Source organism: Lagopus leucura, unplaced genomic scaffold (genome assembly GCF_019238085.1).
Source record: "Lagopus leucura isolate 7727_CA_CO unplaced genomic scaffold, USGS_WTPT01 Super-Scaffold_100008, whole genome shotgun sequence".
NCBI lineage: Eukaryota > Metazoa > Chordata > Aves > Galliformes > Phasianidae > Lagopus > Lagopus leucura.
The window spans coordinates 12,656,314-12,669,141 of NW_024962265.1; the positions used below are offsets into that span (position 1 = coordinate 12,656,314).

Below are 12,828 nucleotides of genomic sequence, written 5' to 3' on the forward strand. Positions count from 1 at the left end.
TTCAAGATTGGGAGTTTTATTTTACAGCTTAAAAAAAATAAACTGAGAGACTTCATAAATTATTATCAGCTATTTAAACTGAAGACATTTTTAGGATAGCAAGGAGCTACACATGGTCAACCCAACACGGCCAACCCAACATTGTTACTCTCTCAAGATGAGACTGAGAAGCCACAAGTGTCCCCTCTGCAGCCAAGAGAAATACATCCATTTAAAAACCAGAGCTAACTTTCTCAGCACACATGCAGAAGGAGCTGATTTCTGAGGGCGTTAAGAAACTTCTCTCTCTTTAACACAGATTCCTAGAGAACAATGTAAATGTAGCTGAATTTAGTCACAAAGGTGAACTGCAAAGGAATACTGCTTCTGTCCCAGAAAATGAAGTATTAATAGTTCAAAATGTCTGCGTGGGATTAAAATGATTAAATTGGAAAAACTGTAAAAACGTTTCAGAGAGAAGCATAAGCAGCAAGCATTCCACAGCAGCACACAGAATTTTAGATCAGATGCTATTTAACGAGAGCTGCAAGCCCTCACAGATTTAGGATATTTATACCACTCTCCTGCTGAAGAGAAAATAAAGCTTTTCAAAATTGTGATGCTGTTCCCCTCTTTCTGTTGCTGTACAGCTTTGACTCCATGCCCGGGATGGGTGCAACCTCAGACATTTCAGTTTGTGACCCTCCTTACAGGCCTCTGCACCAAAACCGTAACAACTCCTGAGTCAGACACGCAGGGACAGCCCAGAGACAGCCTTGCCCTCTGGGTGCTGCAATAAATACCTGCAACAACACTCTTAGCATTTGTGCAGGAAAACACCTCACATCTGGAACCAGCGGGCAATAGGTTCCTAGAGCCCTGCAGGGCAACAGCCAGTTCACGTACGATAGATGGCATTCCCAAGACTTCCTTTAAAGGAGAATAAATCCTTGACTGAGGTTTTTACCATAAAGTAAGCAAAACAGAGTCAGCATGAAAAGCATGCAGGTAAACAGCTGAAAGGAAAACGAAACCTCTGGGTGATAACAGCCAGAGTTCCCCTTTTTAAGCTCATGTCCACAGTGGGTGCACCCAGCAGTGCGTGCAATCACTGATAAGTGCCACCCAAAGAGCAGCTGGGATTCAGGACCCTGCCTCTGGCAGTACTCAGGTGCTCTGTAGGCACTGAGCACTTTTCAGTACTTTACACCCAACGGCAGGTACAGAGAACCACCCAATTCATAACTGGGTGTCAATCTGTGATACAATCAGGACCCAGAGACCTGGCAGATGGTAAGAAGAGCTGAGGATGGCAGAGCACTCAGGGAATGCTGCAGGCTGAGCATGTGCAGTGCTGCAGTAACAAACACATTACCAGCACAGGGCAGAAAGGATTATTCCCCTCTTCTCAGCACTCACACCCACATCTGGAGACCTGTGACCAGCCTGGGAACACCAGCACAGGAGAGAATCCAGAAAGATCAGGGGAAAACCTCTGAGATGGAAGGCAAAGGGGGGATTTACTTGTACTCCATTTCCTGAAAGGCAATGATTGAAAAGAAAGGTACAGTGAAAGGACAACAGGGAATAGAAACAGGTGGCAATATGGGAAATTCCAACAGGACAGAAGGAAGAAGTCCTATGAAGAAACTGGCAGTGCACTGGGATGGGCTGCCTAGAAAGGCTGTGGAAATGCCACCTGGCCAGATACGTGACACGCAATGGGATGAGGCTCTGAACAACCTGATGTAGCCTTGACATTCAGCATGGTTCAAGCAGGAGCCAAGCAGACCACTGAACCTCAGGAGGTCCCTTCCAAACACAATACGCCTATCATTTCTATGGTCCTGCAAATGCAAGCTAGCCATACTAATGTAATTACTTTCCTTTTCAAAATATTCATTTTTTAATACTACATTTTTTGACAAAAACTCAAAACTTTGAATTATCATCCTTTTTTTCTTAATGTTGACATTTACCTCAACAGAAATCAGCACTGCAACTATTATATGTAGATAACAAATGAGACAAAGCACACTTAACATATGGCACAAAAGCCCAAGGCAATCAGCCCTCCTTGCTGACTGCATTGGCAACTGCTACTCGCCACTTTTCTAAGGTTATCACGGGGAAACAGTCTAGACTGTTTCTCACCATCTGCAGATGGAGAACATTTCAGATAAATGGTCACCCTGCTGCTTTTGTAGGCTCCGGAGAGGCTGCGATTCCTTCCCTGCCATGTGGCTGTATATGAACCCACCACAATACTGAATTGTTGGCACTGCTATCGCACATTATGGATCCGTGTCTAATCACACAATTGGAAATAGCTACATTTTCAGTGTATGACAGCTGTGTACTCAATCTGGTGATTGAAAATGGCTGCATGCCTCGGGAAAGATGTCTGGGAGAGAACTAGAAGAATAATTCACTTGGCTTTCACCAGGCTCCCTGAATTTCTCTTATGAAGCCCCAGCTGAAAAAGGACAACAAACTACAGGCCAGGATTATGATTTCGTCAGACAAGATCCAGCTCTTGGACAGAGTTTCAGCCGAAGTGAAGAGCTGTGAATGAGAAGACTTGCTACTTTAAAAACAGGCTTAGATTTAAAAATGCTCTTCCACAGGTATGTGGGAGCATGGAAACAAAACAAAACAGAACAACAAAAAAAGAGCAACAAGAGAGACAAGCACACCAGATAACAGTTTGCTCTCCCATGAACATCTTACTCTGAATATCCAGGCAGTGAAAAAATATAAAAGGGATTTTGCACGGTTGCTGCTTGATAAGAAAGGCCAGACACACAAAACACAGACATGCAAGGGATGCTTAAGGAGGAAATAGTTTTCTGTTCTTTGATAAAACTCCAGTCTCAGAATCATGCAAATGCTGAGTGGCTGCTCTGGAAACTCAGTTCCTTTGAAAAACCACTTTCTTCTGAATGTTTCAGGTTGTCCACCCACCACCTTCAAAGCAAAAGGGTGTACAGTGATTAATAACAGCATTTTGTACTGTATCTGCCTACTGAAAAATATGTGCATAGTGACTTGAAGCTTTTCTTATCTCTGGCATTTCTTGTTTTCCATGTTTCTGCTTCTGTGCAGACCGCACATGCCATCACGCCTACGGCACTGCGCTGCTCACACATCGTGGCTGCAGTGGTACTCGTGGCCCTGCGATGGCACGGCTGATTCCTCCTGCTGACAACACAACACAAAGAGCAGGTAAGCACAGCTCTCTCCACGTCACAGGGCACGATACAAAGAATTAAGCAAGGGGCTGAACAACAAGCATTTACATGTAACATCACAAGCTTGCTTCATATCATGCTCTGCTCCTTCTTCCTTCTGTCCTCAGAGCTCTCTCATATGAATAGAATGGCTCACAAAAAAAACAACCAACCTGTAAGCTCGCTTGCCTGGTACCACAAGCTGTAATAGCATTCTCTCTTATTATGAAAGCTGTTTGCCTGCCCTCTTCTTCATCTCATCCTGGTAGTATTTCCTTTAATCATTTGTATTCTCTTTGGATAGAAAAAACAGCAAGTACAATTCTCTCCTTCTCTGACTTCCTGCCCATCTACAACTGTGACCTATTAGCTGCTTCTCATTTTAAAAACAAGATATTTCAGGAACCACAACTCACCAGGAAGCCAGCTCAGACGTGTTTTAGAAACATATTGTCTTGTTAATGTTCTAGCTTGCGATACAGTCATCTCCCCGCAGCTAAAACAAGGCTGTACATAACGAGCAACAGAAGTCAGATGATGACACTCATCCTTTCAGGTGCTTTTCCTGCCTCCAGTCCAAATAAAAAAAAAATAAACAGTGGAATCACAGTGCTTGCAGTCGTTTCCAGGAGCAATACAAAGGGATGCCCTCAGCCAATGCTAGCTCCCTCATCCTGCCAGCAATTCTTGGCAGCAGCAGTGGAGTGCTCTGTTCCATGGCTTTTGAGATTCAGGAAATGCTAAATCATTCAGTGTCTCTCTTCAGTTTATGCTCTGCAGAAAGTGACCCTCTCAATAAAGCAAATGCAGAAATTCAGCCTGATCCAGGGGCAGTTTCAGTTCAGCCAAAGGCACTCCTGGCTCCAGACCTCATCCTTTTTTGGGGGTGAAAACGAGAAATGTACTTCTTCCTTGTTGGCATAATTAAAATAGGATTTAGTACAGCGAGGGGACGGAGGATTTTGCAGAATATACTGTGAGGAGAGATTCCCAGTGTCTCACTTTGGATGAAAGCAGTTCTGCATCCCACGTAAGTAGGCCGTGCTGGTGAAAGAAGGGCACCATGCAATTTCCTTTGCAAAACGTGCTGATGTCCAGCACATGGCTGTAACAATCATTCAGGCCCAGTCCATCAAAGTGGAAAAAAAAATTCAGTTACATTTTTATCATTTTTTGCTGAGCAGAGAACAAGGAACCAACTTGTCTGCCACAGCCCTGAAAACCCCACTGGCACCTAACTCCATTAGCTCCACAGCACATCACGCGTGCAGTGATTCTAAGCCTCCAAAGCTGCTCATCATCCTGCACTTTTCCCTTTTTCTTTTCTTAGGACTCAAAAATTCATATTAGCTGAGCAGAGGACTGGTACTGGCCTGAGAATACCTTCCTTCCTTCCCTAAATCAGGTTTCAAAATGTACTTTTCTTGTTTGGGGTACAAGAACTGGGCCGCGGTGAATCATCTAAATTTAGAAGATTCAGCCCACAGGCTGCAGGCTCACAGCGGTGCTTATTCACTGACATAACACCAAAAGAAAGGGAACTACAGGGTTTTTAGTGCTGAGTTATTTCTCCTTCTCTTACCTTGCTTCAGTTACATCATAAGGTATTCAGGTAGGTAGAGTCCTTACATGACTCTTCTTATGTAGATTTCCAGCACAATTAATCCCGATGACAATCTCTGACCATATTCACACTAAAGATAATAACACAAATGCTACAATTCCACTCTCTCTTAGGATGCTGCACCAAAATCATGGAGTTGGTGGCTCAATGAAGCCAACCCATATGAGCAGAGCTCAGCCAACGACAGCACTCCATGCAGACACAACGTACCATGTCCTAACAGCCAGATTAAGGGGGGCATTGTGAAAGAAGCTGTGCACACATAAACACAGACCCTTTGCATGCTCAGGGCACCGTAATTTGAGGCTTTTGTTAAAAACATCATCATCATCCTCATGCTTGTTACTAAACAGCAAATAAAACCACTCAACAGATGGCATTAGAAAAAACAGAGTTTGCTGCAGAGTCTGTGGTACACCTCTGTGTTTGACAATAATTCTTTGTGCCTTAGGTACAAGTCAACACAGAAGCCAGTAGTTCTACTCGCATAATCAATGCTAATCCCAATGAAAGGGGTTGTTTCATTAACAAGCAAAAGGTAAGGAAAGACCTCAGGCTGAAATAAAGCATAAAGCACAAAATCAAGTTAAGACACCATGTGAAGCCTGGGCCCGATGCACTTCAGATAGTCCTTCACAAAATCTACAAACCAAGAGGAAAAGCTCGAGGTGTTTTCAACAGAGTATCCAACACGCTAATGAATATATAGCAGATGGCAAATCCCCTTCTATTCTGCAAGGCAAGCAGTCTTCATGCACGAGTTGTACTGGTGCAGTGCTCTGACCGCTCGGGAAGCAGCCCTTCCAGGAGGGTTTGGTAGCCGTGCTGTGGAATTTGAACAACCTGCCCATGGCTTTGAAGCAGGAAGTCTTCTGTCAAAAAGAGCTACGCAGACACAGGAGTGAGGAGCTCACCTGGATCGGTCTCTGTGAGGACAATGGTCAGAAATCTCTGATTTGAGGGTCCTGGATACGCAAACATCTATCAGACACATTACCATGCAATTCTGTCCTTGTGAGACAAAAATATTTTCAACTTTCTGTTCAGGCTCAGAGAACAACGATTCAGAGTTTTGAACAACTGTTTTAAAAGCCTAATGTCTCATCTTTGCTCAAATACTGTCTTACTTTGCGTTCACCTTACTTCATACACACATATTAGGAACAGACTTCTGCAAGGTGTGTGTTAGCATTCAATAGATAAATTGAGACAAGAAAGCTTATTCAATATCAAAACCACTATGAGAACGAAGGACAGGATCTGTAATTGTATCACACCTCCCAGTGCAAAGCCAAATGTCACCCCTTCCAGACAAGCATTCAATACTATTCTGACAGGGAGGTATTATTAGAGGAATTACCCTGAATACAAGCTCAAATTCGCAGTCTCTTGTTAACATATTGCTAGCCCTTAGCAACCTGCCCCTCCTCCCTTCTTTAAAGCAATTAAGGGAAAATACTAAATGCAGTTAGCACAGGGGTGAGTTGGCAGACATTATGTGTGCTCAGTGATATCATATTTCATATTTTTTATATATATATGTATCCATATGAAGTAAAATAGGATGGATGCTTGCAGAGAATAAAATAACAGCAATACTGCTGAATCACTCATTTTACAGAGGACAGACATCAAAACTGTTCTTAATAACACTGGACCTGTCATATATGCAAAGCAAGAATTCAAGGAGGTGGAGAATCACCTTCCTCTCCATTGAATCTGTCTTAGCACAGCTCACAGAATACCTGAGCTGTATTTTCAGTCAGTCAGAGCAAAATAAACAACGCCTCCAGCTTCAGCAGACAGTCCCCTTTGAAAACATAGGTGTAAACACTACAGGATAAACTGGCATAAATATGGAAACGAGCAAAGAAACCTAGAAGGATGTTTTCTGAATCACACCCAAGTACAACAAAGAATCCAAACCTGAGGAAGCAAGTGAGACTGTCATGGCATCACAGCGCTTCAGAACCTCAGTTCTTGGATGCTTTAGGGACTGGAGAGAATCAAATCATGACTTCCAAAAATGGCCTAGATAAGTTAATCAAGAGTTTGCATTTCCACACCAGCCATGTTCCTCTGGCTTTTAATCTGTCAAAAACTCTCTGCAGAAAGACTATTAAGGTCTGCACAGTTAATACCAACCTCCCACGGTGCTTCCTCTGCTACAGGATGAGCACTTACACTGCCGTGACCCATTTCCTAACCACACAGGAATGAAAGCAGATCCTGAGGAGTTTCTAAACTATGAATTTTTGAGGTGATCTCTATCTTTTACATGACTGCACTTGTACAGTGAAGACAACTGCATTCAACAGTTGTATGTCAGTGATGTAAGATTTCTGTATTTCTACTGTTTTTAAGGGCAAAAATACAATGTCTGTAGCAAAAGACAAAGAGAACTCCATGATTTCTGTCTCAAATGCTTTACTATATTTAAGCCTTATATATATAAAAAAAGCAGAATTATTTTTTTCCCATGAAAATAATGAAATTTCATTAATAATTATGAATCTGAATTAAGACACCATCAGTGGGAGGGATTCTTTAGGTTTTGGGTTCATTTTCTTGAGCTTAAAAAGGATTTGCATGAAGAAAGCAATAGAGCTTATGTAACATGAAAGTGAATGCAAATGGAAGGGGTAGGATGAGCCCAATACTTCCTTGCACGTTCTTCATCTCCCCTTATACCGTACAGTGTTTTCAAAACCCATCTGGTTGCTACAAATACTTAAAATCAGGTAAAAGATCTTGCAGTATAAGAACTCATATATCGTGTCACAGATCCCACCCTTCAGAAGCCATTTTCTCTATTTAAAAGGAACAAGAAAGTATTTTACAACTCCCACCGAGTATCATTAGCAGGATGTAGGATGAACCAGTGCAACCTTTAGGACTGCACAGTAATACAGAGCATTCAATACTGTAACAAGGTATCGAGTAGAATAGAACTTAGCAAAATATCAGATGTAAGGAATGAAAAGTTTCTATAGTACTCTTACAGTTAATTATGGGAAGAATAAATAAAGAATTCAGGATCAAAATTGGGGAAGACCTTCTATGCTTTGTTTTCAATGTAACAGCAAAATTCTGCATTTTGCCTCAAAACGGAAGAGTAAATTTAGAAATGGATGATCTTCTCCATCTACTAAAACAAAAACTAGTACTGAACTCCAGAGAATACATACTTGCAGATTTACTTATAGTTAGTTACTTCCAACACATGGCTTGCTGAGCTTATAACATCTGTAGGATTTTATGTTCCTTTCAGTCCTCCTCCTCTCTGAGTTCTGCAATTCTTTTCATCACCCACGCCTGCAAACTGTGTCTAGTATTTAAGTGTTCTCCTCATCACACACTTACTCTTTTCAGACATGTATTTGTAAAATATGACTTGAATAAGTTTTCACTTTTTAAATAGACAAAGGTACTTCTAAATGTACTTCCAAATCTATCTTTAATGAGAAAATGCATGCAGCTTACTTGTCCTGAAAGTGAGACTGCAAACAGAATCAACATTTCAGAAGGAGCAACAATTAGGCTTTCATTCTTCCTACACTCTGAAGCTTTTAAAAAATACATCACTTCAGTTTTACCACGTTAAAACAGATTGAACAGAACATTTCCACATATTTTTTCCAATAGAATAAATTCCTTCCCTTCAAGAGTAGTCTAAAGCTGTGATCTGCAAACCTAACCTGTTGAATGCTTTCACTGAAGTTGGCAAAATTTGAAGTATTTCAGGCTTTCATTACTTTATGCAAGAAAAAGGAAACAAGGCAGGATTGCATAGTCTAAGATTGGGACAAAATATGCAGTCATACAATTTCAATTAGATTTTGACATTTAAAATATACCTGTCTTTCCCTCCAAGCTTACATATTTTTAACTGCCAGTTTAAAATGCCTGAAATGAAAACTAGAACATTTCTCCAAAATACTTCCTGTTGATTAAAGGTGCTTAAAATACTGAAATAAAAGAGATCAGTGATCAGATGCTATCTGATAGTTTATAATTTATAGTGTTACATTTGTGTCAAAATATCAGAACCATTCTCATCAGATTCCTTCCCTCAGAAAATGACTATTTTCAGGATTTTGTTCTTGAAAAATACTTATTGTATACATATTGTATAGTTCTTACCATACATGCTGTACTCCAGATATCAGCAGGTGTACTGTAACCTGCTCCTATTAAAACCTCTATGGATCTATATTGTCTTGTCTGGATGTCTTCTGTGAAGTGCTTATGCTAAAACAGAAAGAATCACATTAATGGCAAAAATGAGCAAGAAAGAGGCCTGTTCTAAATAGTGAAGACTAGAGAGTCGAATTGATGGAGTTACACTTACCACCCAGCAGGCATTTCCCAGGTCAGCAATTTTAACTCTAATTTTATCTGCATTTCTTGGGTCCAGTGGATTCACCAGTAAGTCAGCAGCACGAGTTTTTGCTAACACAAACAAAAAGCAGAAGAGTATTCAGAACATGCCACTCATTCTCCATAAGCGACTTTGTTGAACATTAGGAGAAATTAAAGCAACATAAACGGATTTCTTACCTTGATTTCTAAACATCCTCACAAATACCAAGCACATTGTTAACAAACTGCCATATACCTATTATTAGAATATGTGGCAGAGTGGCTAAGTAAAAAATAAAGCGTGTTCTATGACAAAAAATGCTAAAACTCAAACTCCACATGAAAGAAATTCTTTGAACAGTTTGGTTGAGAAAACGAATCCGTCACTTCCGTTCTTGGTTAAGGTACATGAAGTTTGGCTGCTGCTGTTGTTGTTTTTCGATCTGCCCTGCTGGAAAAGGAATGATCAAACGTGGCTGATTTCAGAGCCTGGGAGACTGTTACCATTTCACAGATAATTCAACTTTGAATCAAAGTTCTCTGAAGGATCTATTTGCACTGAACGTGATTCAAAGTAAAATTGCAAAACTGTGATCCAATTAATCCAGCAATCCTTATATTCTCCCAGCACACTGCAGATTCCAACATACAATGTTTGAGGACTCCTGCTTCTTTTTTTTTTTTTTGTATTTTTACATACCACCTGCTGACTCCTAATACGTGTGGGAAAGAAAGCAGGTTGTCTTAAATGTGGAAGAAAGAACCAAGTATCACAAGTAAGACAAAGCAGAGGAACCATCACTTTCTTCATCTCAAAGCTACAAAAGCTCAACCAGAAACTGACGGTGAGACACGAAAGAGATGCCAGATCTGAAAGGCATCTGGGAATCCAATGGGGATATAATGATCTGTTAAACTTGCATAAGTAAATTAGAAGAAGAAAATGCATTACATATGAGACAAGGAGGAAAAAGAGAAGAAGTCTAGCGGTATGAGTTAGGAATGACTGAAATGAGATTCAGATCTTGAACCACTGGGACAGCAAGTGCAAATGGGCAATCACTAAATAATGGCCATCTGGAAAAGAAAATGGCAGAGCTTACCAGGGAAGAAAAGAAAGCACTAAATGGCAGAAGATACAACAGGCAGTGACCTCAACAAAACAGTCCTCTAAAAGAGCTGCAATTGAGCGCAAGACTCCAGTCTAAAAAAAGCACCAAAACAGAGCATAAAAGTAAAACACACTGAGAGAGCATTAAAGCTGCATTCCAGCCCTGAAAAGACAGGAACTACTTAAAGTCTTCCCTTAAGACCAAGCAGCATAGCACGGTCTAATTTTTTGAAACACAAACCCATGCTTTATTCATAAAATAACAAGAGTCAGTTCAGTAGCCTTGCTATTGCTGAAATAAATCCTTCCCATACATCTTATTGAAGGTGAAGGACTGCAGTAAATAAAGCAGGAGAATGAAGAGGGAAAAAAAGGCCTCATTAGTAAGGCATCTGAAAATAACATTAGAAAGGATTTTGCAACCTCCCATTAACACAGGGAACAGGCAAAGGTTAACAGGCAAGTGCCTACATCCTTGTGTTTTTCTCATGAACTCAGTGAGTTTATGTCCTGTATTTTCTGAGAGATGAATGAGGCACCTCGGATTCTGATTTTGACAAATACTGATAATTCACAACTGACTGTGAAGTCAAAAAAGCTGTACTTCTTAGCAAGTACTCTTAAAAAGCATCCTATGGTACCAAACCTGAGGGCAAACTTAGTGAGCATTTCTAATTTTCACTTCTAAGTGCCCCAGTTCTGTAAAACTGAGAAATAACACCTCCTCTTCTCACAGTCACACCATGACAATATACTTAGTAAACATTCAAACACTAGAATGAGGAGGAAAGTCATGATGAAATTAATAAATCTGTCCCTAGGAGCGTTTGGTCACACACAGTATACACTTGAGAAAGAATTAAATAAAGGTAAAAACTTGACAAAAAGTAGTTGCTCACCCACTGAATGCAGATCAGCCAGTACACTAGTGAGACCATATTACATAAGAATGTATAGCAACGACTATATGGAGACAAGCAAAGGAAGTCTGCATCCAAACATGAAAAGAGCACTAAAGATATAATGGAAAAAGTAGCACCACTTGAATACTGAATGGCCTGCAACTGACATACCTTTCTTCATTCTAATTTAGCTTAATGGGCTGTGGGCACAGCGCTGAGCTGCTGGAGTTCAAGGAGCGTTTGGACACTGCTCCCAGACAAACACAGGGTTTGAATTTTGGGCGGTGTTGTGTGGAGCCAGGAGCTGGACTCCATAATCCCTGCAGGACCCTTCCCTTCAGATACTCTATGGATATATGATTCTAAGAGGCTACAAAGCATTAAGAAGCCACTGTTTACGGGAGAACAGAATATAAGAAGATGGACTGGAAGACTTATTAGCTTGAATCTCGACATCTTGCAGAAATTCCGCTCTACTCAATTGTATTTTATTGCATATTTCTTGTCTATTTGCAGATTACCTTCTATAGATTCTATAATAAACTGTGTGAAACACTCTTCAAAGCTCTAAAAATGAGGAAATACACTCTACTGTATTTTTCAATACAGCTGTGTTTAAATCCAGTAACTTCATCCAGGACGACATTCACGCAGGCTCTCTGATTTTCTCTTGAACCATCTCATTTTCTTCTGTTTGCTTACAGATTTAGTCTTTCAATATTTTCCCTATTGAAGCTGAAACTCATGCATTTATACTTTAGCCAATGACACCATAAATAAAACCTATGGGAGCTATTTAATTCAATGGCAAAAATCCTGACGTTAAAAGGAAGCCAGGTTAAACAATCTCACAACACCTCTGGCCTTAAGTGTATGTGAATAAAGCGTACTTTCATATACCACCTTCTTTCTCTCTTTCCTGTGTAGATGACCTGTTAATGCAAATATTTTACAACAGTAATTTATTTAATACACTTTAAAACAAGTTCAAAAGCATAAAAAAACAGTTTTACTTTCCTCTTAAAGTTTAAGATGGTAGATTTATTTTAACAGAACAAGGTAGCTTTTGTTTTGTGTTCCAAGCTGCATTGATCAAACTCTTACGCTGGAATGCATGAAGAGGCATCCAATTTACTTAGAGCATGCTTTGACTGCCTTTAAGGACATTATTACAATTGTCTCTTAACATAACCTATTCTATTCTACTCATTTGATCCTCTCTCCTTTTATTTTTTTTAATGTAATCAATGCCCATGGTACTAGCAAAAGACTCGCATCAATTCAAACACTTCTTTATCTTACATTTTGTAAAGTCATTAAAAACGAACACGTGTGCTTCTCCTTGAAACTTGGTTATAGGAGGTCAAAGTTAACCAGAACGTTCTGGGACCAAAGTAACTCAAAAGTCTCCTGTTCATTTCTAGACATCAGCTTTGCTTTTTTTCCATAACTCTTCAAAGATAAAACAGCAAATTTTAAATAATCATGACTGAGATTTTGCATTCAGATGATGTAATAGTCAATGAGTAAAATGTTCACTGCAGGCAAAGCCAAGAAGATTAAATCAGTGAGCAATGAAAAAAATGGCTCTCAGTACTGAGTTGCAGCTGTGACCCTCTC

The 12,828-nt window shown here is 40.2% G+C and overlaps 1 protein-coding gene across 4 annotated transcripts in view; it reads right to left on the reverse strand.

Annotated features, from left to right (window-relative positions):
- The window catches only part of SRPK2 (SRSF protein kinase 2), an 86,573-nt gene that overhangs the window by 7,701 nt on the left and 66,044 nt on the right, over positions 1-12,828 (reverse strand). For all 4 annotated transcript variants that reach the window (XM_042872289.1, XM_042872290.1, XM_042872288.1 and 1 more), the window contains exons 11-12: positions 9,185-9,285; positions 8,977-9,084 (exon numbers count right to left, since the gene is read on the reverse strand). In XM_042872289.1, coding sequence (XP_042728223.1) covers positions 8,977-9,084; positions 9,185-9,285 — 209 coding nt within the window. The remainder of the gene's footprint in view (positions 1-8,976; positions 9,085-9,184; positions 9,286-12,828) is intronic.